Source organism: Gambusia affinis, linkage group LG11 (assembly GCF_019740435.1).
Source record: "Gambusia affinis linkage group LG11, SWU_Gaff_1.0, whole genome shotgun sequence".
Lineage (NCBI taxonomy): Eukaryota > Metazoa > Chordata > Actinopteri > Cyprinodontiformes > Poeciliidae > Gambusia > Gambusia affinis.
Window position 1 is genome coordinate 1,084,769 of NC_057878.1, and position 27,271 is coordinate 1,112,039.

The following is a 27,271-nucleotide window of genomic DNA, read 5'->3' on the forward strand; positions in this document are numbered from 1 at the left end:
TTTTAATTAGATAGGGCAGAATATTTTTTATCATATTGTTCTTAGATTTACATGATTATATTATATATTTCTATATATATTCTATTTATATTCTATATCCAATTCATCGCGATATGAATTGGATCTGTTTGTCTTGTAAAGTGTGTTGAAACTACATATTTTGTATATCTTAAGTGAACGAGACTATACTGAATCACAGTACAGACTAGCAAAATAAAAAATATAAGCTTAATAATGACCTTCATATTGACTCTTTTGGATATGTGATGTTGTTCTAGTAATCAAAATCAACATCCAAATGAAGCGTTTTGTGATGTTCCACAGACTGAGCTTGGTAGCAGTTCTAAAAAGCACATTAGCAAACAGGAAACAGAAAAATGAAAGAGTGGAAAGATAAATCTCTCTCTCTTTCTGTATGTGGTGTGGTCATGAACTGCTGCCCAGAAAAAAAAAAAATGAATCAGTGAAACTTTCACCATTTGGCTAATTAGGCATTTAAGTGGTAACTAGCTCAACAAATATCACAGTAAAAGCAGCCATGTTTCCCCACACCCACTGAACATTTGCATTTTCTTTCTGGAAAGGTACCCATGGCATGCCACATTTGGGTCATCTCCTCTCATCACTTGTAGCAGCTCATTTAGTCTTTTGATATGAGAAAATTCATTAACATTTTCATTTGACAGCGTTTCCTTTAAAATAATTAATTACAGCACAAGTCAGATATAATGCATTATATTTATGAATTGCATTCATTATGTCATGAAGGAATGGAAGTGAATAATTATTTCTGTGTTGATTGGAGTGAAAGGTTAATTTAAGGCGCTGGGCAGTCGGAGCTGTTGTTTACAGCAGGGTAATCCTCTTCAAAGCTTCCCTGATCCCAACTGCTCATATTTTCACTGGCACTTGTTTACATTATGAAAAATTCATTTCTTTAACTATAGACTCTACATTCTATGAGTGTTGAAAACAGATGACAGTCCCTGAAGACATTGTTGAGCTAGTATTTCCTTTGTTTCCCTGTCTGTCTCAGGACTAATGACACAGGCATCCTCTCCTACAAAGACCACCTTCCAGTGAGTCAGATTGTGATCGGAGACACCAACAGGACTGGATCGCAGGCTGTCTACCATGTCGGCTCTCTGCGTTGTTATGGAGACAGTAGGTGATCACCTCGGCGCTGCAGCTGCCGTGCCAGATTTGGTTGCAGATGGAGGCAGATTTGAGACAAACAATGTTCAGACCACGTCTCTCAGACTCGTGCTTTTGTGTTTGTCAGTGGATAAAGAGTTAAGAGTCCTTCTGCCATTGCGCAAATCTAACAACAGACAGAGGAGTATACCATCTGAATGCCTTCTGATATATATATATATATATATATAATCACAATTTTATTGTGGCCTATCTTGACACTAAAGGAGGTTTTCTAAGTGTACTGTTATCCAACCACGTCCGCTCATGGGTTATGCAGTTCCATGAAGGGCTTAGTACACTCTTAATTCTGTGTCTCACTACTGCTTTAAAACCAAAGATTAAAAATCTCCTAGTTCAAGAACATAACGCTGGATAGTTTTCAGTGAACTCAGTTCACTGAACAGGAAGCTACGCTACAAAGTCAGGTCTGTGTGTGCTAATATGGAAGGATATATAAGTAGCATATGCAGCAAACCGGAGAATGTATAAAGTGTCTTCTTATGTCCAAAAGACAAACCACATTTTCCACGGATTACAACAGCATGGCTGTGTCTTAAAAACTGACCTGCCTGCATTCCACATCTGTCACTCAGGGAAAACATCTGGAGCATTATGTTAAAAATTAAAATCCCACAAACTGTTCAGCTGCTTAAATCCTGAAAATATTTTACTTGTAAACCTTCGACAGCTGGTCTTCTCATTTCTGAAACACTCTAAAAATGAGCTGATGGAAAACAGAGGTAAACATTATCCTGTCACAGATTTTATAAAACGCTGGTGTGGATTCTCAGTCATCCAGGACACAACAATGTTTACATAGAAGGCAACAAGAAAAGCAGTTGCCTTCTGCTGAAGCTCTTAGAATATATGCTGCTGGAATCAAAATTTAGGTTTGGAAAAATACTTGTCTTTGCAATAAAAATAAAAAAAATTCTCAATCTGTTGTTTTTATATATATATTTTCCATTAAGTATTATTTGAAAATAGAACATGTTGCATATAAATAATATGCACAGGATCACCTGAACATATTTAATGAGCTGATCAGGACTTGTTCTTTTAGAAGTTTGAGATGGAAGGTGGTTTGCTCAGTGAGCACTGATGGAACCAAATGATAAAGAAGTCTTTTCTTTGGCTGAGCACGGCTCAAGGGAGAAGTTTGTACTTTTTTACTGTGAAGTATTTTTGGATAACTACTTTTACTTTTTTCTGAGTAAAAATGTTAGTGCTGCTCTTCCTTGAGTAGTCATTGTGGATACTTTACCCACTTCTGCCACCAGGATGAATCGCAATCATTTAATCGCATTTAACTTGGTTTGTTTACAAGAGTAATAATACGGCACACAAATGGAGTGAATAAAAACAAGAACTGAACACATATTTAAATATATTGTAGATTATCTCTAAAGTTCAATTTTATCTATACACCAAATATACACACACAGAGACCTCTACTAGTAGGACTAACGTCTGTGAGAAAATTACAGTTAAATTATGCAATCTCTGTAACTGTCAGCATGCTTCTAACATAATCCTGGCTTCAGATTTATTAGCGCTTATCTCAGAGTGACAGTTTCCTGACATTTTAATGTACAGGCCACAAATCTAAAATAAGGAGCTACCTAGTAACTACTACAGCCATGAATTGGACCCTGCTGAAACATCTGTATCCACAGTTAAATATATTTTACATCTCAACGGACTAACACACTGCTGCTCCAAAATCTCCTTGGAATTAGTTTGAAATTTCAGCTGCCTGCATAAGCAGCAAAATAAGCAGACAAACATTTATTTATTTATTTTACTAGAAGGATAAGGAGGATGTTTGTTGGAACTAGGGTCAGTATGGTGTGCCTGCATCCCGCTGTGGACGTATTAAAATCATTTATCTGCCAGGCAGTTAGTAGTTCTGGTTAATTGCACAGCAGGCGAGTACATGTGCAGATGTTAATGTACAATATATGGTTTGTTTCTACATACTCATTTATTATTGTTTGACAAATATACTGTAAAACCCCTTCAGTAATTTCAAACTTTTATTCACCGTCCATGTTTTAAAGATTATTGACATAAAATTAAACCCACCGGAAATGTGATTTGACATACAGACAAGCTAATAAGTGACAGGAAGTTGACCTCGGCTAAGTGTGTGTACCAAAGTGTGAGTGTTGCAAAATGACTTACATATCATATGTTCATGAATGGATGAATTGATTGATTGATTGATTGATTGATTGATTGATTGATTGATTGATTGATTGATTCATTCATTCATTCATTCATTTGGACTCTCGTTTCATCTCATTGTTCCACTTCTCTTTCTTCTTCCAGAGTCTATATGGAACGCAGCGTCTTTCTACCAGGAGTCCTCCTACCTGTACTTCCCCACCCTGCAGGCGGAGTTAGCCTCAGATATCTCCTTTTACTTCAAGACCAGCTCTCCCTCAGGAGTGTTTCTGGAGAACCAGGGCCTGAAGGACTTCATCAGGGTGGAGCTGAGCTGTGAGTGAATGCTTACACCACAATGAGAGTGATGCAGTACATCATGAGACATCAGCCTGCATGCCAGAGTGTCCACATGTAAAGAATGGCCACAAAAGCCATCAGCAGTATACTTTGCTCTTCCTGGGGAGTACTGTAGTTGACAGTTCAATTTCCCAGAGACGCAGCCTGTCAGGTTTGCACAGCATGATGTAATCCCAGTGGCACAGTCAACAGCAATAGCTTGCTGTCATGCACATATAAAAGCTTAATGAATTCGTCTGACAGGGAAAGTGGAAATAAAATGAAAAAAACTCTTTCAGATTTATTGCAACAAAAAATTCAATGAAATTATATGCTTACACAAAAGGTTTGAGCTCAACGGTAGAAATGTGCAAACACAAGTTAGAAGACAGCAGATGTGTTGAGCTCAAAACCATAGACAGTGCACTGAGGTAACTATGGACCTCCTATTATTATCATCTGTTTTGTTCTCAAACCTGAGAGGGATGTTGTGTGGATATTTGGAGTCATTATGTATTGCTGCAGCATCAGACACATTGTAAAATATTGACAAGCTGTCAGCTAAGCCCCTTCGTAAATGTATGCGGGTCATCAAGTTTTCAGCAGCATTGTATCACGTTGCATCAGAAAGGCAGGATGGAAGAGAACATATAAAACCTCATATTACATTCAGTCTGATCTGACTGTGTGTCTCCCAGCTCCAACAGTGGTGACTTTCTCCTTTGATGTGGGCAACGGTCCGGCAGTCCTGTCCGTAAAGTCCCACCTCCCTCTGAATGACAGACAATGGCACTATGTGAGGGCAGAGCGGAATGTGAAGGAGGCCTCCCTGCAGGTTGACCAGCTGCCCCTTCGCCTCCTGCAGGCTCCAGCTGATGGACACCTCCGCCTCCGGCTCAGCAGCCAGCTGTTTGTGGGTAGGCTTTCCATCAAACTGATTTTTTTATTGCTACATTGGGGAAAAGCATTGTGTGAATGGCTAAAAGTATCAGCATTCTTATTTTGTAGGCTTCAGACATTCAGCTGAACATTTAGTTTTAGTCTAGCTGTGTTTTGTGACATGAAAATGTTCTCCTTTAGAACATTATCAGGAACTGATGCTAACAGCTAATTACGGTGTACTGGTTTAAAGTCACTTTTCAAGTTTTTTTTTGCATTACAAATGATGTTTATTGATTGAGATTGATGATTATTTTTTACTATGTATTTCAACTTTTCAGTATTTGTTTTTATGTTAAATTATATGGTGATCTTGAGTGTCAAGAAAGGCGCCTACAAATAAAATGTATTACTATTATTATTATTATTATTATTATTATTATTATTATTATTATTATTATTATTATTATTATTATTATTATTATTATTATTATTATTATTAGAGAAGATAAAAAAAACAGCCAGAAACAATTTATACACTCTCACTAAAGGTGGGTTAGCTTTTTTCAGAAAGAGTTGTACATCAGCTGATGTTTAGGGAAAATATTTGTCGATTGTCATGTGGTGCAGCAAGGGGACAAAATAGCTTGCTCCACAAAGTTGTAAAGTTCAGAGTAGTAGTCGTCATTTATTTTAGAAAATTTGACAATATCAGGAGCAATGATCACATGGTAAAGAATAATTAAACTCATGGAGGCGTTTCAGTCCCCCTGGCTTGTTGGCTGCAGTAAACTGAAAGTGAAACTGATGGCTACACGTACTGTCTGACTTAGAGCATTAAATCTCCATTCCTTAATGGTTAGACTTATTGCTAACACTCATTTGCCATTGCTACTGCATCTTTATATTGGTGGTTGGAAAAATGACACAATCATGCAAAAATTCTGGAAAAGAGATTGAATGTTTTCTACATATTGTCAACACTGAGACAAGTGCTGTGCAGTTTGGTGTGTTTCGATTCAGTTAGCACTAGAGTAAGGTGATCCACTCACCTACACTCTGACACACAATCAGAAGAGCCAGTGTTTACATGAGCTAATCAACCACTGCTGTGTTCAGACGATTACTAATGATCACAATATAAACATCAAGACTGAAAACATAATAATGTGATGGGCTGAATGTTCTGGTTAGGGGCTCTTACCTACTTTTTGTGTGGGAAATGTTTTTGTGTATTTTGGTGTTTTTTTCCTCTTAATACACTTGAACATAATCTCTGCTCTGTGGGTTTGTTGAGCTGTTATCTGTTGGCTGCCATGGCAATGGGACTGCTTATAGAGTAAAGCTGACACAGTGAGGAAAAGCGGAATGGAAGTAGTTTTGAGATGTTCTTCATTTGTTCTCGGTGTTACTTTACATTTTCAGTGGCACGCTGTAGCTGCTATAATATGGAGAACCAAACTGACATAATTAAAGAAAAAAGCAGAAATATATATATATTGTGGCGGACACAAATGTTACAGATTTTGCTTTCAAGTTATTACTGCATGTTGCTAGCCGCTACATTGATACCTTTTGCTACCTACCACTGTAAACTGGAAGTGTCTGACCTTCAACCTCTTGCCAACATGCTTGCCACAAATGCCCTTAAAACCAAGAGCTAGCACATTTTTTTCTTAAGTTGAAGTTATTTCAACTTATTTTTGTTATTGAGATGTACTGTCAGTAGTAAAAACAAATGAATAAATAATTCAGACATACGAGCATGCATGCATGCAATTAGTTATTGCACTGATTACTTCAGGAAGGTGACAAGATTGTTCCCAAAATTACCTAGATTTTCTGTCATCTAGACCCACATAACATCTATTTTTCAAATGACCATCCATTTGTCAACAACAATTTAAATATGTTATTTAAATTAATTAATAATTTTTCAAAAGCAGCCTAAATCTACAGAAGATTAAGAAAAATATTAAAATCATCCAGGTCATGTTACAGATGTGTCTATGCAACTAAAGGCTAACTACAGAGAATTACAGCAAATCTCCTTTTCACCTTTTTTTTTTTCCTAAAACTTACAGGTAAAACTTAGTTCAGGTAACCCTCAGCACGGCAGCAAAAACCGTATATATAATTTTGTTTTCCTGCAGGAATCCCCTCAGCCAGCCTCCCCTCCTCCGATTGTCTTAAGTAGAATACTCTGTGTGTTAAAAAGAGTCTTACAGACCACTAAAACAGACTTCAAGGGTGCTCTACATGCGTTAAGTGTCAGCATTTGAGAAGTTGGAAATGAGAAAATGTTGGCTTCCATTAACCTCTATGACCCTGGAACTGTGGTGTCTTTGTTACAAATTAACCTATTTCAATGCAATACATCAAGGTATGCATAAAGTATTTAAGCGCACAAAATAGCTCAGAGAGGTGAATGTAATAAGTATCAGGTGTGATGCTGGAGGTCAAACAGGATGTAGGAGAGAAGAAGAAAAAGTTCAGTTATTGCTCCAACCTGGAGAAAGAAACAATAAATCAGAGGTTTTAGAGTTTGAGACTCATCAGCAAAGTCTGCCACACTGAGGATGGACCGAAGAAACCCGATGAAGGCCGACCCAGTGTTTGGGTGAAGTTCCTGGTATTCTACTCAATCAGTGTCTCTGGCTATATAATTAATGATAAGTACAACAGAAAAAAGAAGCCATCCAACTGCCTTCCAGCATTTAGTAATACGCACTGCAGCTAGTCTCTGACTTTGTCCATCTGCTGTTTGTTGCTGCTGATGAACAGTGGACAGATTGTGTTTTACTAGCAACAGCTGCTGCAACTGAGAAAGATGAGCTTTTAGAAGAATGACAACAACAAATCTGTAAGTCAAAACCACAACAGTTAGGACAAACATTGCAAGTAAAATACAGACTATTAGTGAGATAAAGCTATTAGGATTTTTGAATTTGAATTTGAATAAGAACTTCAGAAAGATTATTTGGAAGTGAATTAAATTATTCTGGTTAGGCTGCTTTTCTTATCATTCAGAGAGAGAGACAGACAGAGAGAGAAAAGAAACAAAACTAGAGTTTATGATGCTTTTTAACCTCTAGAACCCGACAGACCCACCGGTGGGTCCAGCTGCCATGTGACCTCGGCTCGCTTAGGGTGTAAAAGGTTAAGAACTCTAGTTTTGGTTGAGAATCTGGGGGCCGGCGACGGAAGAGCAAGAACCCTGGATCTGTAGGTTGATTGTGAGGCTGAAGGGACCAAGGAAGGGGATTTGGAGGCCGAGTTTGGTGTCCACAGGGTTGAAACACCAGACATGGAGCTTGAGAGCACCAGGAGAGCTTAGCACTTGGTAGCTGGCCTTAAAATTTCCCCCTTAAGACTGAGGTATGTCTTGGACCCATGTAGAGGCTTGGCAGCTGAGGCGGGTCATGCTTGAGCCCCTCAGAGCTCTAGAGACTGGAGAGCACTGTGGAGCTCAGAGTGTAGCCTGGAACCCTAGAGCCTGTTCTACAGAAGCAGCCACTGGGGAAACCTAATAAAACTAAAGTAGCAAAAAATTGTGAATAAATAAACATAACTAGAAACACTAAGAACTGAACTAAAGAAAAAAGGAACAAAATCTAAAACCAAGTCAAACCTCAGATATGACACATAGGCCAACTACAGTTATGAAGGATCGCTGATGTTTTAAAAAGCTTCAGATTTTGATTAAAAGCAGTTAGATTATGTTACACATTTTCTCTTTAATTTGTTGTATAAATGCCTTAATATTGTGCAACATTTGTCAAGGACTAAGGCCTCCATACATTGGTTGTCCTTTATACCTGTGTCACCTCAGCACCCCAATCTTCCACTTCACAGAATTACCAATTATGTCACATATTCAAGATACATAATATATCCAAAAAATATTTCCTGATAAAATTAATAATACAATAAAGATAAATTCACTGTCAACCATCATTGTGGTCTGCAGGTGCTGCTTGTGCATCAGAGTCACAGGAATACCAGAAACACAATGGGACTTTTGCTTGTAGAACTAAATGCAATTAATTGTATTAATGCCCCCCCAAAAAAACAAACATTAAGTTAGTTAATTGTAGACTAGCTTAAGATAAAATGGAGACTTGTTCTGATGTTCTGCTGCTGTATGTGAATGTGGTCCTGTTCATAGAAATTATCTCTTTATTATGAGTCAGATGAGATAAATGAATGGTTCCAGCAAAGTAAAAGAATCCTCAAATAAACCATTTGTCCTTGCATGCAAGCGGTATTGAATCAAAGTATGTTCCAACACAGAAGGAAAAGCACAATTGTCAAAAACTTACTTTTTATAAATGAATTCAGAGTAAGTAGAGTGAGTTGTTGAGACTTTTCATCCACAAAGTCCAAGTAACTTAGTAAAAGTGAGTGTTGATAGCAATTAGATGATAAAACAATGTATTTAATTTATAATTAAAAACATGTTTGCTTGGGGCGTGCTGTGGTGGCGCGGCCCACATTTAGAGGCCTTGGGTTCTCGGTGCGACTGTCGTAGGTTCGATTCCTGACCCTTCGACGTTTGCCGCGTGTCTTCCCCCCTGTCCTCCCCCCTGTCCTGTCAGGGGACACTGGAGGGACGTTTGCATTTACAGTGTACTAGGAGAAAATAATTTTACATTATACATTCAAAAGCCTCCCAAAAATATACATTTAGAGACTAAAATACATTTAAAATTATAATAGCATGGAACTATAAATATGTAAATATCAAATTTGTTGGAAAATGCAATATTGGATTTTATTTAGATGAGTAATTAGATATTAAAGTTAGAGTAGGTGTAAGTCAATACACCTCGTGCTAGGTGTGTTTTGTTTTAGCTGTGAATTCTTCTGTACTATAAATGTTCAAGGTCACATCCACATCTGATTAGGTCCTGGCAATCCCTTCTGGTTTTATGTGGCCCCCAAACAGGCTGTATAATTCAGGTGTCCCCTCCCCCTTTATTAAAAGGATATAAAATTGATAATGATGTTCCATGGCTCTGATATTTGAGACATGATCTATGTAAGTAAGAGAGAAACAAAAAGCAAGGTGGCTGACTTTCTGTACTCCTCATGTGTCTCAGAAAGACGTAGCTCCTTTCATCTGTATGGGTGCGGTGGGAAACAAGAGGCTTGTAATAATATACCAATTTCACAAAATCTAATTTGTTTTATCGTTTCTTTTTATTTTTCATTACTCCACTAGTTAAAATGCATGGCTATTGTCATTGATTTGTCACATATCTGCTACAGTTGTCTCCTTTGACATTTAAATGTGTCCTATTTAAGTGACTCTCTTATAAGATGTCATAAAAATCATTTTCTTTCTTTTTAATAAAATCTCAATATAGGAAAGCTGCCCAAGCATCTCATAGCTCATTTACTTTTAAAATAATTTACTAAATAAGTGAAAGGACAGATACAGGTGACAGTCCTCTGTGAGTCTTAAAGATCATTTCCATAAAGCACAAAGAGGCCATTTCATTTTTATCTAAGAAAACAAAGTTATAGTGCACAGAGCCATTGATCTTGCAATATTTTTGCACTTGTATTTTGATATGTGTTTTTTGATATGGAAGATAGTGCAAACACAACCTGGAAGTAATGTAAAGCATCGGAGATTTATTTCATGGCTAATCAAACAAACTGAATGCTAGCTAAATAGCTACTTCATGTGTGTGGTGGTAAATATGAAAAGACTAAGGAGATATGTGGAACGCAAACCAGGAAGGCTGGTGGTGTAGCTCTACAGTCCCCTTGGGATGCCAGCTCAGACTGTCTCAGACATGGTTCAGAATACAGAAGTGATGGTGAATAAAACGAGTGGCGTCAAGGAAAATGAACAAACAAATAAACTGGCTTCATCAGTTTTTGCAAGAGCCCAAAAGAATCCCAGGCAGCAGGTCAATGCCCCGAGTTTTCTGTTAACAGAGCGTGGACTCAAATGTTCTACACTGCGAGTCGCCTTCCAGATCATTCCAGAGTCCCTGACAGCTGTGATGAACCTAGCACAAAGTTATTCATTTGGTGTGGAAAAGGTACAAAATTAATATTACAAACAAACCAGAATAAAGTGGGGATTCTATTATATGCAGTCATAATCATTAAATTCCATTCCTACTCAGCTTGATTGTCAGATTAAATGTAGGTGTTGAAAGTAAAAAGTTTGAGGCAGGAAGTAAACCTAATTATGATTGAGCCAACATGTCTGTATCAAAATTGCTAGTGTATTGGACTGATGTAATGTTCTGCCATGTGATGGACCTGTGCAGGGTTTACCCCACCTTTCACCTTGTGACTAATAGCAATAGGCACCGCCCTCCTCACTCACACATGACTCATAAGAATCAGCAGGTACACTAAAATGTGAATATTGTGTAAAAGTGCAGTCTTTCTTGCCAGTCATCTCTGAAAGTGAAGCTCAAATATTATATAGAGTCATCACACATAAGGTCACATATTCCAAGCCTTTGTTTATTGTATTTTGATGTTTATAGCTTATAGATTAAGAAAACCCAAAATGTAATGTTTCATAAAATTTAAATACTGTGAAAAAGGTTTGGGGTGCCATGTCATCTGCCGGTTCTGGTGCCATGTCATCTGCCGGTTCTGGTCCACCAGGTTTTCTGAAGTCTACCGTCAGTGCAGCCGTCTATCAGGACATGCTTGAGCACTCCATGCTTGTTTCTGCTGAGACCCTGGATGGAGATGTTGATTTTATTTTCCAGCAGGACTTGGCAGCTGAATATCTTAGAATATCTGTGGGTTGTTGTCAAGCCCATTCTCTCGAAGATGAGAGACACCAAACCCAACAAGGCAAATGACCTGAAGGCAGCTGTCAAAGCAGTCCGGGCTTCCATCATACCTCATCAGAACCACAGGCTGGTTGCCTCCATGCCATGATGCGTTATTGCAGTAATTCATCTAAGAGGAAGCCAACCAAGTACTGAGTGCATAGGGAGACAATTTTTCAGAAGTCTGACATTTGTGTATAAAACATCTCTCTTTGATAGGTCTAAAGAAGTGTTTCTCAAACTTTCTCAGGGCGAGGACCACCAAGCCCATTTAACAAACAGTCACGGACAACATAGCCAGAAATTGCACCACGATAACACATCTTAATATATGATGCAACCTGAAATTAAAATATTAGTGACAATACAATGCAAACACTTGTTGTTTTCTTTGTTCATCCTAATGAGAAGAGTGGTGCTGTTTGGTGAATGTGGCTGGCCACGACAAAGCCATCAACATGTCTACTTGAGCATTTTGAGTCATTAAAGTTGTTCTTATATTTCAAATGTCCATGCATTAATAACATTTAGGGCTATTTGTGATTTAGAAGCACAATTAAAGAAAATTAGACTGGAGTTGCTTTAAACAGAAACAAATAGACATAAAAGTGTGGGTATAATTTACGTAAGCCATAATCATAAAATTGCATAAAAAAGGTTGAAATATTTTACTCTGTCTATTTATTTCTAAACAAAATGGCTTTCATCTTTTGAGACAACTAGCAAGAAATATTGCATCTTAATGCGATCTTCTATTTTTTAGATGTACTAAAATAGATGGATGTAATATTTTAATCTTTAAAGGTTGTGTTTTCACTAATACAAGTCAAAGGCATATTTTTTTAAGGTTTTATTAGCTCTAGTGGCCTTTATTTCGACAGTGAATCGACAGGAAAGTGGGTAATGAGAGCAGGGGAAGACATGGAGTAAATGTCATCAGGCTGGGACTTGAACTTGTGACTCGTCAAAGACTAAGTTGTGCTTTACCCCTGTGTGGCACCCGAGTGGTGTGCCAAATAAATTACAGCAGGGATTGTGGACAGAGTTTCAAAACAGATCCATAAAATTTACAATAATTTATTTAAAAATGAATAATCAGAAAAGAAGGAGGTGCAGGCAGTCCTTGACATTAGGTCAGTAAGCAAGTCTATAATACGCTTTACCAGTCTTTACATGCAGCTGCTGACCCCAACAGCTGCTCCAAAACTTATTCATGAGAAGTGGCGCAGAAACCTGGGACATTTTTTCTTTGTTATGTTTCTTTTTTCTTTATTTGTTTTTGTGGGGCTTTAACTGTCAAGCTCACAAATTTTAGGTTGGGTCTGCACCCAACCTAAAATTCTATTCCCAAAATGGCATTATCCATATTTTTGGATAAACGCATATCTTGTTAACCATCACTGAATTTTTAACAAATTTATAATAGTCTATGAAAGTACATGTTATTTTTTAATGTGTTTCTACACTAAAAATGGTGATGAAGAGGACAAAAGGTTTATACAAGTCACTGAAACTGATGAGACTTAAACGTTCTAAAAATTCTCAACAGTTGCATCAAACACCGTAGATTTGATGCAAGAGAAATGAAACAAAACATCCATTTGTCTCTCAGTAGTATCAGAAGCCTTTTTATCCATTCAGCCTGTGAAAAATGACAACTGTGGGTCATGCAGTAATAAGAATCCTGCTACAGGGACCTAAGCGGCGAGAAGGGTTAATAGCACTAAAAACAGCACAGACACACTGCAACACAACCTGTAACACTGGTAGGTAGGACTCTACTTGAAAGAGTTTGAATTCAGATCAGGGAATGTATAATGAATGCATCCAGCAAATACAGGCAGAGCTTCTCTTCATCTGAAACAATACAGCATTTAACAAGCTTCATTTATCAGCCTTAAGGGATTGTGAAAGGAGATTATGCCTTTAGGTTTGTGATTTTTTTTTCCCTCTCTCAGATAAATTACTCTCACAACTGTATGATTTATTTTCCATCCAAAGTCATCAGTCTTCCATCTCTGGAAGGGAAAACCTGGATTGAAGAAGTACAGCTTGAGTTTCTCTCTAAAACTGATGAAGGCAAATAGTTTGTACCATTAGTCTAGATGAGGTTTTTATCCTTAAATACCTAAAACATTTCTCTAGATTCATACTGGTTGTTTATGGTATGGCAGCTTTATAAATAGCCAAAGCTGTAAAGTTACTGCAGAATTAGTTTTCATCTAAATTGTAATATGTTTTCAGGGGGAACAGCATCCCAGCAGAGAGGCTTCTTGGGCTGCATCAGGTCTCTTATGGTCAATGGCATGACCTTTGACCTGGAGGAGAGGGCTAAGATGACCCCTGGGGTGAGTTCTGGCTGTCCAGGGTACTGCAGTGGCTCCAGCAATCTTTGTCACAACCGAGGCCGCTGCATCGAGAAGAGCAACGGTTACATCTGCGACTGCTCACAGTCTGCATATGGAGGAGCCACCTGCAACCAAGGTGAGTCCCACTCTGTGAGTGTGTAAACAAAAGATACACAGTGTAATTCTTTTAATCAATTAAGGTTGATTGTAGCAAACAGAAAATCAATCACTGTCAAGGTTATTCCATTACAGAGAACCAATAGGAATACGAGCAATGCAAGAGACAATTAATACCTGTCCCTACTGCAGAGTGTGAAGGCATTTAAAATGCATTAGAACAAATTATCTCCTGCGGTATGGGCACTGCCTGCACAGACTGGAGAGGAGTAGGCTGAGCAACCTGCAATCTGACCAAGTGACAAAGAAACAAAGTGAACACTCTGTGAGAACACACATGAAAACTCCGCCTGAAGCTGTGGCGAACCACTCTGCACCGTTCCGCTGTTTGCTGCTGCTTGTGAACCGAGATCTGAAAACAGCAGGAGCTTCAGATTTGTTCAAAAACCTGCTTCTACCTCCATTTTTATGATACAGAGTCATAAAAAGAAGTAAATTAGAGCCTTATTCTCTCTCCTTTTGGAGGGAGCAGAAGATCAGGGCGATGGCATCAAAGAGAGTTTCAATTTTGTAAAAAAAACAAAAAACAAAACAAAAAACAGGCTTGGGGTATGAACAATTTTAGCCCAAAACTTTACATTTTCTTTAGGAAATACATGCCAAAACACTAAGATATGATGCTTTTAAATGTCTTTGTGAATATACTAAAGATCAGACATTCACACAAACCAGAAGAAGGAAGTTACAGATACAGAAATCTGATTAGTACACTTTGAAAACTTATTTTGATATGTAGAATATTGGATGGCTTTTTTTTCATATTTTCCAGAATTTCTTACTATTTTTTTTCTTTATTTAAATTAAAATTTCTAAACAAAATATAGTAAAGTTTAAAAATCTTAATTATAAATGACCAATGGTTTTCCTGTTGGGATGCATTGGGATGCATTGGGATGCATTGGGATGCATTGGGATGCATTGGGATGCATTGGGATGCATTGGGATGCATTGGGATGCATTGGGAGCCCTCCTGGTAATCTAGAGAGTCGCATTGGGGAGAGAGTTGTTTGAGTCTTTCTGTTACCTCACTATTGTATCACACCATTGTGTTGCATTGGGAATAATACATCCATCTTTGATCAAATTTCAGTTTTTCCTTCCTTTCTGTCCTTACAGCAATCATCTGAAATGCTGGTGAAATACTGTGATAGCTGGTTACAGGAAGCCAGATATGAATGACTGCTAGACTAATACTTTTCTGCATCTGTAAAATAATTACTAAACTACACAGATATTTTTAGATTACAGATATTTTAAACTAGGGTTGTCAGTGTTAACACTTTAGGCATGCTATTCAATCTGTTAATATTACTATTATTAATAAAAAGTTAATTTTACATTACATGTTTGGTTTGTGACCATGAAACATTTTTAGAAAATGTTCATACAGTGGTGGATTTTGATATGGCCTTCATAAGCAATCTGATTCAGGGGCTGAAAATCACCCAGGATGACATCATAAAGGGGTGGGGTAACAAGAACTAGAAAATGAGCTGTGTTTCATCTATCAGTTGGCCTCTTAACAAGTTTGGTATTACTTGTTTGTATGTGTAGTGGAGTAAATTTACCTTAGTTGCTGTAGCGTACATGGAGACTACATTACCTGATTTCTGCTACAAAATAAAAATTGATAATTGTTTGAATTTGAATTGGTTGGAATGAAGGAGGAGGGGCTTGCACAGCTGTGTGCTTACTTGTATTTCAAGCTTGCAAAGTTAGGCACAGCAATTAACTGTGATTAATCACAGCACCAGTGTGGTTAATCTGATTACATTTTTTAATGGATTGACAGTACTAATTTAAACGTGAAATTAAATTATATCAGAATTATGTAGTGCTTTTGAAGACACTCCAAGATGATTTATACTGAAATAAATATTATCATCATGATAATGGCAAGCTACTGGATTGTAGCCACAGTTGCCCTTGGGTTTATGAAAATATTGTTGTTGTTTTTTTAATAATCCATGACAGTACTACTGTGTCATAACTGAACTATTTTTTATTTACTTTACATCGAACTAACTAATATTTAATTAGTTATATAGTATATTAACTAATATACTTCCTCCAGCTGAACAAAAACAAAACTGAAGTTATTATTTTTGGGCCTAAAGAGGAACGATCTAGAGTGCACAGCTTCAGTTATTACAACTAAAAACCAGTGATCAGGCCAGAAACCTGGGAGTAGTGATGGACTCTGACCTGAACATTCAGAGCCACGTAAAGACAGTCACAAAGACGGCCTTCTATCACCTGAAGAACATTTCCAGGATTAAAGGACTAATGTCTCAGCCAGATCTAGAGAAACTCATCCATGCGTTTATCTTCAGTCGTATTGATTATTGTAACGGCGTCTTCACAGGTCTGTCCAACAAATCAATCAAACAGCTACAGCTGATCCAGAATGCTGCTGCTCGTGTTCTCACTAAAACCAGGAAGATAGAGCACATAACACCAGTTTTAAAGTCTCTCCACTGGCTCCCTTTAGCTCAAAGAATAGACTTTAATGTATTGTGGTGCTAAACCATTCAGTGATTTATAAACTAACAACAGTATTTTAAAGATTTGCTGCTGTTGTATCAACCTTCCAGAACTCTCAGGTCTTCTGGTTCTGGTCTGCTCTGCATCCCCAGAACCAGAACCAAACGAGGAGAAGCAGCATTTAGCATCTATGCACCACAAATCTGGAACAAACTTCCAGAAAACTGTAAAACAGCTGAAACACTGACTTCCTTTAAATCTCAACTAAAAACCCACTTGTTTAGAGTTGTATTCGAAACGTAATCAATTGCAAATTTATTGACGGAATCTGACTATGTTGTGTTTTTATTGTTGATTCTATGTTGCATTGTATTTTGTGTTTGATTTGATGTAAAGCACTTTGAAATGCCTTGCTGCTGAAATGTGCTATACAAATAAAATTTGATTTGATTTGATTTGATTTAATATTGAAAGAAGACATTCAAAAGGGTAATGCACTTTAAAATGTGATTCTTAAATGTGATCTCAAGTCACTGTATGCTTTTATTTTGCTGAGCTTTTCTTATTATTTTGCACACGCACACACACCCGCACACACACCTACATCAGACATTAGAGGTGCGGTTGTGGTAAAATCACTCTTTCTTCATTTTGTTTCAATAGTTATGTGTGTATGTAAAGGTAGTGGTGTGTGTACAGTTGTGGCAGCCATCAGTGCTGTGCAATGGGGATGCAGTCACCTCGTCTTGATCCATTATTCCGCTGTGTGCTGGCAGCAGGGACTATGGCACTACTCAGCCACTCTCAATGCAAATATGTTGTTGCAGCAATGTAAAGACAGCTGTGAGTACAGTGTACCACCATACTCTCACTCCTACTCACCCCCATCATCCTTTATTCTGGAGAAAAAACTTGGATTTGAAGACGGTATTTGATCTTATCCTTGAAAAACAAAAGAAATCAGTCACTCTGCAGCAGTACCTGCTTATATTAGTGCAGCACAATGGCTCTGTGGTGAAGTCCTCATTATCATCTGTTTGAAGAAACTGTCTTGTATGTCTGGAATCATAAAGTTTTAGGAGAACTTTGGGTTTCCTCTGTTTTCCAAGCCTCCATCACAGTGGTTATATAACATCAACACAAGGAAGGCTGATCCTGCATGCTCTACTTTCAAGGCTTGTTTTAACGTGCCATGCTTGTCTGGGAGGACAGGCTCGAGAACTGTGCCAATTTTACACATCAAAGTTGTTTGTAGGTCTCGGAAAGTAGCACTGGATGAGGGAGAAAGAAGCTGTGTAAAGGCTTCTGGGCCCGCAGAGAGATCCGTCTGATAAATTGCCCCAAGTGATGAGACATGAAACACGGCAACTCTTTTGGATGTAACCAGGCTCTGCATGATGGACACTAATGTTGGTTATTTTAAGATTGTTAAATTCCCTCCGGTCATTGTGTGCTTTGTTTTTATAGCACTATGTCTTTCCAGAAATTTGTTGTTTTGGGTCTGTTGATTTATCCTTTGATGTAATGTAAATGCCCTGTTGTCTCAACAGTACACCTCAACTGTAGGTGCAAATGAACCTAGACTTTTGAACTCTGTGCTGATAACATTGCACTGAGGTTTTTCTCCTTGTGTCCCTGCAGAGGTGTCTGTGTCCTTTGACAGAGATTCTTCAGTGACCTACACCTTCCAGGAGCCCTTTTCAGTGATGCAGAACAGAAGCTCTCAAGCTTCCAGTGCATTCACTGAGAGCAGGGCCAGAGAGGACATGGCCTTCAGCTTCGTTACCTCCCAGAGGCCGGCCATGCTGCTGACCGTCAGCACCTTCACTCAGCAGTACATTACCACCATCCTGGCCAGAAATGGTAAGAATGGATATAAAGAAACAAATATACATCTGAGATAAACAATAGCAAGGAACTATGGCATGTGAAAAAGTGAAAATTACAGTTTGGCAGTGCTATATCTTACAGATTTAAAGTCTGGACAATGTCTATATTTGTGTTTATCTGTCTGTGTTTCATTTTTTCTTCATAATCCAAAATGATACAGACACGTCTCAATAATCTCTTTGAAAACACAAAAAAGTTCCCAGAAGGGATTGTTGGATTTGGATGTTTAATGCAGAACTTCAGCTGGTCTGAGTCTCACAGAACCTGCTGGGTTTTTACCCACAGCAGGAACAGGAAGAGGAAATATTTAGTGAGCGCTCTGCACCAGAGCACTGTGTTTTTTTTTTATTATTTGCCCAACTTTTTAATCATTCTGGAGAGTGAGGTTACTCCTGACTGAGTTTTTAGGGTGGTAACCAGCAATCTGCAGTAACTGTTGCTGGGAACACATTGTGTTTGTAGCCCTAATATCAATGGAATAAAAGCCTTCTGTTTTTAGGTAAAACCCCATTACTTTTCCAGGTGGCAAGATGTTAAGCAATCTGTGGAAGGGATGTCTCAGAATGTAGAGGGTTTTCTTTCAGCATTTTCTTCAAAAATAATTTAGTATGTCCTTACTGTGTGATGTAGGTGCTTAGGATGCTGTCAGTAGTACTTCTTGTATTTACTAATCTGGCCCTGTTCAGAGATGGTAGTAACATGTTTCCTGATTCTGATAAAACTCTTGATCTCAGTTCAGTTCCCCACTTTATATACACATAAATACACCTGGCAGAGTGAGCTATCAGCTCAGATGTCATATGGGGGAAGGAGAATTAAAACTGTGTGACTTCTCAGAGCGCATTGCCAGTGCATAGACACAACAGATTGTAACCCAATAAGCGTCACCACAGTGAAATAATTTGACAGCTTGTTGACACAGATCAGCTGCTCTACACACCTGAATCTTGAACAGAGGGCTGTTTAATTGAGTAAACATTCATCACTGCTCAAGAGTTTCTATTGATACAGGAAAGACTTTAAATTTTGGTTACCAAACTTGGTAACTTCCACTCAGAACTTGACCTGACTTTGCAGAGAAAGTTACCTGTGTCCTGTTAGTTAGTGATAAAGCTAGTCCCAAATTGTACTTCCTCATCTTTTTCCATTGAATTCCAATTCCAACAAGTTTATAATAACTTCCTACATGACACTGAAAAAACAAATGTGTTGAATATTTTCTCAGAGAAGATTGACTTTTTTTTTTACCAAGCGGAAGAATACGATTTTAGAAATGGTATATACAGATTTTATATTTTCTTAACTGGTAGACATTGGGTAGTAAATCTGCTCATGTTAAACGGACTGAACTAACTTGGTGCTTCTCTAGTCAATATCTAAGGTCTAACAGAGACTGCAGGAGGCAAAGCAGTTACACTAACACATCTGAGCAAGTGGAAGTGGAGCTGAAACATTGAGTTCAGTGGTTGCCATGTTGCTGTACTTACAGTAGATGTCTAATGAGTTCAGGATAAGTGGAAGGTATCAGCTGTCACGTCTTCCATTAATCAATTGAAAAATGATGCCAAAGGCGGCTACAGATTTCTTAATTTCAACAAAGATCCAAAGAATACCGGATCTGGCCAGGGTGGTGTGGGTCAGACAAACATTAGACCACAGCCAGAAAAGTCCATATAGGGGATCAAAATCACAGATCAATAACTGTTGTTTTCCTCCTAATCCTTCCCTTCTAAGTCCTGTCATTTTTTTCTCTTTATCCATCCATACTTTACACTAATAACACATAATCAACACAGATCACGTCTATTTATTGAAACTAGGATGCAGTATGAGCTGATGCAATATTGTCAGGAAATGACAGAATCACTGTCATGTTAACAGGTTGTTATGTTGTGACTGAAATAAGCTGCATCTACATGGATAGTGATTAATCTACACTCCTCTTAATTACTGAAGTGAGTACTGTCTGTGTTTATATAAGTTCAGCGGTCTGCTCCTGTGTGCACTGTTTCACTGCAGCCTCTTACAGATGAGAAAACAAGTTGACAGATGCAAAGCTGCCCACCATTTATTTCCTGCTGTCATATAAAAACCATCAGCTCTCTGACCACAAACATTTTAAATCAAGTCAAGTGAAATAAAATAGTATAATCACAGGGCACAAAAGATAAATAGGTTGTTTGACATTTAAAAAGCTTCATGTAGTTGGTACACTGCATGAAGTTGGTACACTTCATGCAGTTGAAGGGTTAGTGGTAAAGACAGTGAAGTCCTCCTTATATGATGTGCAGCAGGATTTAGCTCCTCACATTTCTCTAATGTGAGGAGCTATGTTGTTTTAACATGTTTAGCATTAATCATTAAACATGATCTGAGTACAAAAATATATTTTCAAAAAATGACTTCATTTATTTAAAAAATTCTAGACCTGTGTAAAAATGTAACTCTCCTGCTCCATTTGTTAAAGGGAAAGTATTATATAAAATGGACTTTTTTTTAGCTTTACATGATAATGTTATTTGTTTATCAAAAACATACCTGGAGTGTTGCCTTGATTCTGTCCTGTACGTTTGAGAAATCCTTGAATCTTTATTGGCAAACAGTCAGGGCTGCAAAACCAAGTATTTCCCTCTTGCATGCATGTCCCTCATGGAGCTCAATTGGGACCATAAAGTGTGTTTTAAAAATGTTTGAAACTGAAAAAAAGGTTTTGAAACTACAAAAGAAGTATTGCAACTGAAAATAGAAACTTGAAACCAAAAAGAAAAGATGAAACTGAAAAGAATTTCAAAACTTCTTTTCAGATTCAAAGTTTTCTTTTTTACTTTCAAACTTTGGCCCTGGTTCTGCCATAAGACAGGATCTCGAATGACAGGGGAGTTTAATCATGGCATAGAGTTCACTACAACAGATAGACAGCAGCAGTTGCATTCAGGGACCACGGGAACTGGAAATGTCTTTCAAACATCTTCCACTTTCTACTCTAAAAAAAATAACTCTTTGGATGAACATTAAACAGTTGTTGAATTTCTTGTTTATCCAACATGATTGTATCATGTTTTTGTTTGAAACATGAAATTATTTAGTTAAAAGTACATGATATTCTTTTGTTAATGTGATAACCCCCTAAGTTCATTTTTTTTCAGTGTATGTAGACTAGGGGTGCTCTGATCAGGTTGTTCCTGGCGATTCCGATACCAATGGCCCATGAGGGCCAATCACTGCCGTTCATTGATACCGATCACATGGTTAAGTTTTCACTTTAGTAATAAATGCTACTACATAATCTGGAAAAATGGAACCATAACATCACCTAATTTACAAAGACATAGAAATACCTGCAGGCACAATGCAGCAAGTTTTCAGTCAAAAAAACAATTGAAAAACCTGTAACCAGTAATACAATATTTAACAGCAGCCTAAAATTATAGATGAATTCAAATAAATATTACAATACTGCCTACATTATAAATCTGAAAGGGAGAAAATCCTATTTTTCCTATAGAACCTTTTTCCTTTAAAAGCGAAAGTATACATTCATGGATCCTTTGATCAGGAGGATATCTGGAAGTGTGTGTGAAACTAAACAATTTCCTCACAGAGATTATTCCAAGTCAGTATGTAAAGCTGTATACACTGCACTGCTGGGATTTCTAATCACCCTCGTTGTTCCCTGTTCTCTGATTCTGTGTTCCAGGTTGCACATAATTCAGGATGCTGGTTTGGCTTCTTGATCCACAAGGAAAGCTGTTTAATCAAACATGCTTATGTCCATGGTTCATTAATTTTTAAAAGCATGCTTTAAATTTATCACAAACAGTTTTGATAAGACAGAGTGGCAAATATTCAGAAAGAAGTTACAAGAAGTTTGTTACTGGCTCCAGATAATGTTTATCTCTGATGTGAGTTACAATCATCATGATGAAACTCTATTTTCTCTAGTCCAGCACAGCACAGCCAACCATGATGATCTGAGAGGTAAAAATGAAGCTCAATTACAGCGACTGGAATAGGTTGATGCTTTGGTCGAACAGAACAACTGCAGAGCTTTTGTGTTTGATGCCATTAAACTGTGCAGGTGTTTTTGATAGAAATGACAAAGAGTTCAGCCCTGCTGTGACAGCTGGACTAGCATCCAGTCAGTCATTACGCTCGCCCTAACCAACCCACAGCTTGTTGGTGCGCCCTTTGGAAAGGTGTACTTTAATTATGTTGCATTGATAGAACTATTAAAAATAATACAGCTGTATCTGGAAATGCCTGTGTTGTGCAGGGCGTGTCTCATGCTGCTTAGAGCACACAGCTTTTCTTTGATTTTATACCCCTGATTTTGAATTTTTTCTCGTTGCTTATCACAAAAAATACCTTCACTCTCAAACTGAGACAAATGTGTTGTCATGGTAACCAAATGATCTTGCAAAATACATTAGAGATAGCTTCTTTGACTGTGAATTGGTCCACTTAACACTCAGAGAGTTCACTTGGAGGCGGCTGGAGATAGTGGGGAAAATAGAATCCACTCAGTGTGGAAGGATCCAGCTGTAATCCTCCTGAATTCCAGTTAACACAATGGATAATCAACAAACAGAAGCCCATTCAAGGACACATGCAGACACCCAGAACCCATTCTAATCTTTTTATAATAAGTCAATACTGGAAGAAAAACATTTCTATGCTGTAATAAAATGGAGGTGGTTTACATGCGCCATAAAGATGTTTGATGAGAAAACAGAGCTATGGGGGAGAAGGAAGGTTGGCAGATTAAAAAGCCTCTCTGGATTCATTTATGCCGCATTTTGTAGCGTTGATACGTGAACAATCCCACCATGTTCAAAGACACAAAGAACTTTTTAATTTTCCATGAAGGGTTCTGTCATGACTGACAGAAAATAACAGAAGACCCAGATTGTTGGGTCTATTTTAGTTCCTAACCTGCAAGGAATCAACCAAAAACACAAATTGCTTTTCTGCAGAAGAGGGAAGCTGAGCCAGGCGTGGAGAACCGTCGTCAAAAACTGTCTGGTCAACTCCGTCGGCTCTCAGTCCCCAACTGCCTTTTATTATGATTACAAGAAAGGATGTTGGGCTTCTTCACACAGTCACACAAAGAATGGATCAAAGACCTTTACTAAAGGATGATCTGGAACCTTCTGTGGACATGCCCTTACAAGGCCACGAGGCTGACCATTACCAATCAGTTTCATCAGGAAGCTGTTAACACAAGCAGTTAATGACCAAAGCAGCTGCGGACACAGGAATGTGTAAATATTTCTAGCCTCCAGGCAAACATCCTAAAAACAGTTAATGATGTACCACAAAAGAAAGAAGTCAAGCAAACAACACACAAAATAATTATATGAAAACATTACCTTTCGAATAAACTCATAAGTAAATGAACTAAGATAATTGTTATAACACAGATGATTATAAAATGACCAGCTGTACAGCCTGTTTGTGTTTAAATACAGTTTTTAAATCATGTGTCTTCAGTTCTCTATATGTCCCTTCCCCTGTATCTTCATTTGAAATTTGAAATTTATCTGATGCTTACAACCTGGTTATGGCCCATCAGATAAATAAATATGAATAATGAAATCAACTCTAATATGACAAATGTGAAATACAACTTTTCAACACGCACATGCATACACGCCCACCAACACACACACACATATGTGTGTATATATATATATATATATATATATATATATATATATATATATATATATATATATATATATATATATATATATATATATATATATATATATATACACGTGTTCATGTTCATCTCGTAAAAAACCTACACAGAAAGGTGAAGCAATGTAAAATAAAGGCCGATGACAGATGAGACACAGGTGCTCCAGCAGCAAAGTGCAGGAAGCTGATCTTCCATCTGCTGCAGTCTCCCCTGCAGGTTTGTGTTTATAGGCAAATGAAAATATTTGACCTCTATGCTTTCGCTCCTCCTCTGCCTCTCTTCCTTCATTGGATTTCTCATGGCTTTCAAATTCTTCAGCAAAAATAAAAAATAAATAAATTTAAAAAAAAAAAGGAAGAAAAGAGTGGGAAAAACCACTTCACCATGCTTCACCAGAGCTATGACACTGTGCAGCACTTTTCAGAGGTTGGCTGTTGTATTTGTGATGCTAGTTACTTGCTGTCAGCCTAGTATCATAGCATTTTCTGTTTCTGACACATGACAGCCCTCGCAGCATTAAGCCGCCACTGTTTAAGCTGTATCCACATTCGACAGCATGATATTGAGTGACATATGTAGCACCTTTGTGCCGTTTTTAGCCATCCTCCTAATCCACTCTTGTGTGTTAAAGCAGAATACCCGTGTCCCTCAGGCCTCCGTAAACAGTGAAGGGCAAGAAGACACTTTATCCACGGTGACCTTCATCTGGTGGAGCACTCTCAGTATCTGAAATGAATCACAACACAAAGCCCTTCACTTACACTCTGGGAATTGTAATATTGACCCAGCTCCACTTGACAATGCATAGCTTTCTGACTCTTTGATCTGGCAGCAGCTGTCTGAATGTGTGTGTGTTAAAACCAGAAACACTGAGCACATATCGACTTGTTCAGTTTTGAAGTGAAAAGCTATGAGAAAAATATTTGTTGACTTCAAAATAGGTGGAAAGTATCTGATGTTTTGCTTGAGGGAACAAACTTATTCTGAACTCTATAAGTAGACAGTTCATAATAACGCAGTAGATGCTAAGGAGTTTTGGACACAAGTCACTACTTTCTGTTGACATGTAGTCTATAAGTTTAAAAAGCTAATAAGTACATTATTAAATCACCCTTTATAAACAAAACAAATCAAAAGACTTTGCTAATGTACATAAGACCAAAGGTCATATCAATATGGGTCCATATTTCTTCCTGCAAGTTGTCTACTTTGATGCCAAAGGAAACCCTGATATAACAAAATCAATCTCACAAATAGAATGCCACTCCCATATAACATTTCTGTAAGAAATTAAAAGCTAAGCTTAAAAGAAATGAGTGTTTATATGCAAAAGTCTCACGCTGAAACCCTTAAAATGTGTTTCTGGTACACCCATAAATCTGATGCGATAGTTGTAAAAGCTGCTTCTCTAGGCCCACTGCAGAAAAATCTTAGGGTTAGGGTTGGGTTGGGTTAATTTTCTGCTGCTCACTAACCTCCTATTCTTTAAATGCCATTTTAGAATGGTGAATCCTCAATTCCAAAGCCACCAAGAATCTCCTTATTAGATATTGTTGAAATGGCTCTTTCTGACTTCTGACAGATTTAAATTGAGACTCTAGCTTAGTGTGCCCATTTGTCCTTCAAAGGGTTAAGAATACTTAGAACTTCAGAGAGGAAGTTTGGTACCTTTCATAAGTATCTGTTAACGAACAGCAGATGCCTGTCTGCTGCATCTCAAAGGGTTTGATTTTGGTGACAAATGAGGAACAAACTTGTTTGAAAGAAGTGTTTGAGAATCTAATTCTCTGAAGTTCAAAATAACACATTGCAGTTAGCACACTGAGCAAGATGATAAGTCAATTATGACAAGGTGCTAATGATTTCTGCAAAGACGTGCTACATGTTCATGCATGTTTTTTTTGTTGTTTTCTGTCTAGGAAGCCTTCAGATCTGGTATCATCTTCAGACAGACAGAAGTCCAGATGTGTTCAATCCTACCCCCAAAAATCTGGCAGATGGGCGTCTCCATCGAATCAGAATCCACAGAGTTGGCAAAAACCTTTATGTGCAGGTGAGTAGTTAAACTGCAGAGCTGAGCCTGTATATGACCCCCAGACAAGACCTGCAGCAAGAAAAGCAGCAAAGCATTTTTTATGAATGAAGAAGGATGAAATGAAAGAGACAAAGGGTAAGGGAGGGCAGGGTTGATGAAACATAACAGACTGAAATGAGAGGGTGAGCAGAGTATAAATAGGCTGCCTGGAAAATTAGAGGTGCAGTTTGGGCATGGCCCAGCTCCTGAACTTTAGTTAACACATTATCTCTATTTGTCACATTTAAATGTTTCAGATCATCAAACCCATTTAATATCACACAAAGATAGCATGACTAAAAAAATAGTTTCAAATTCTGATGTCACAAATTATTGAAAAAAAAAAAAACTGATTGCATTGCCAATGAGAACTGTTATCTTCAATTTTGAGATAGTCAGAACTGAATCTCTTATGTGTTGGTGTGCAGAAATGTAATAAAACTTTGGGGAATTAGCCAAAGAAGACTGTCAGCCAGACTGTCACACTGCCCTCAACATGTTTGACTTCAGTTTTGGTGTTCTTTTTTTGAAATGCTGTGTTAGGTATGTAAGGTGTTAGGGGATACACACTCTCCAAAACTTTCCACTTTTATCTTTATAGTGTTTTGGGAAACTATTCTTTGCAGAAATTCTCCCAAAACTATAGGGGGTCATCAAGCTGTATTTTATTTATTTGTATTTTTTTTTGGGGGGGGGATACAACATGGACCTTGGTGCCGTATTATAGAATTTTCCCATTGGTGGCATTTTCTTCATTAAATAAAATAAAATAGCTTTTAAATACGTTATATTTTCCAGAAAAATTAAAATTAATTAATATTCTGATGATCTGATATGTTAAGGTAAATAAGTGGGAAAACACTAGTGGCCTTTATTTAACAACAGTTTGACATGAAGAAATGTGAAGAAAAAGGGGACGCAAATGGCCTTTGATACTGAGTTTTGAGAATGTAGCCTCAGTTTGTGGTGCTGCTGCTCCACCACTAACTCATGTGGCGCCTGGAAAATACTGTCTTAAAAGAGCAGTATTATGTCAAATTGACTTTGTTGAGAGTTCCACTATCTTTTATTGTCATTCTCTCATCAAAAACTTACCGGCAGTGTTCCCTTGATTCTTTTATGCATGTTCGAGAATTCTTCAACCCTCCATGGCAACCATTCAGACGTGTCTTAACATTTGCTTTTACCGTGTGTTGCCTATTTA

The 27,271-nt window shown here is 37.7% G+C and overlaps 1 protein-coding gene across 1 annotated transcript in view; it reads left to right on the forward strand.

The window, feature by feature from the left end:
* Positions 1–27,271, forward strand: part of LOC122840202 (contactin-associated protein-like 5) — a 177,804-nt gene that overhangs the window by 131,196 nt on the left and 19,337 nt on the right. Inside the window, exons 15-20 of the mRNA XM_044132441.1 lie at positions 1,037–1,164; positions 3,529–3,699; positions 4,401–4,619; positions 13,638–13,877; positions 18,044–18,265; positions 25,913–26,046. Coding sequence (XP_043988376.1) covers positions 1,037–1,164; positions 3,529–3,699; positions 4,401–4,619; positions 13,638–13,877; positions 18,044–18,265; positions 25,913–26,046 — 1,114 coding nt within the window. The remainder of the gene's footprint in view (positions 1–1,036; positions 1,165–3,528; positions 3,700–4,400; positions 4,620–13,637; positions 13,878–18,043; positions 18,266–25,912; positions 26,047–27,271) is intronic.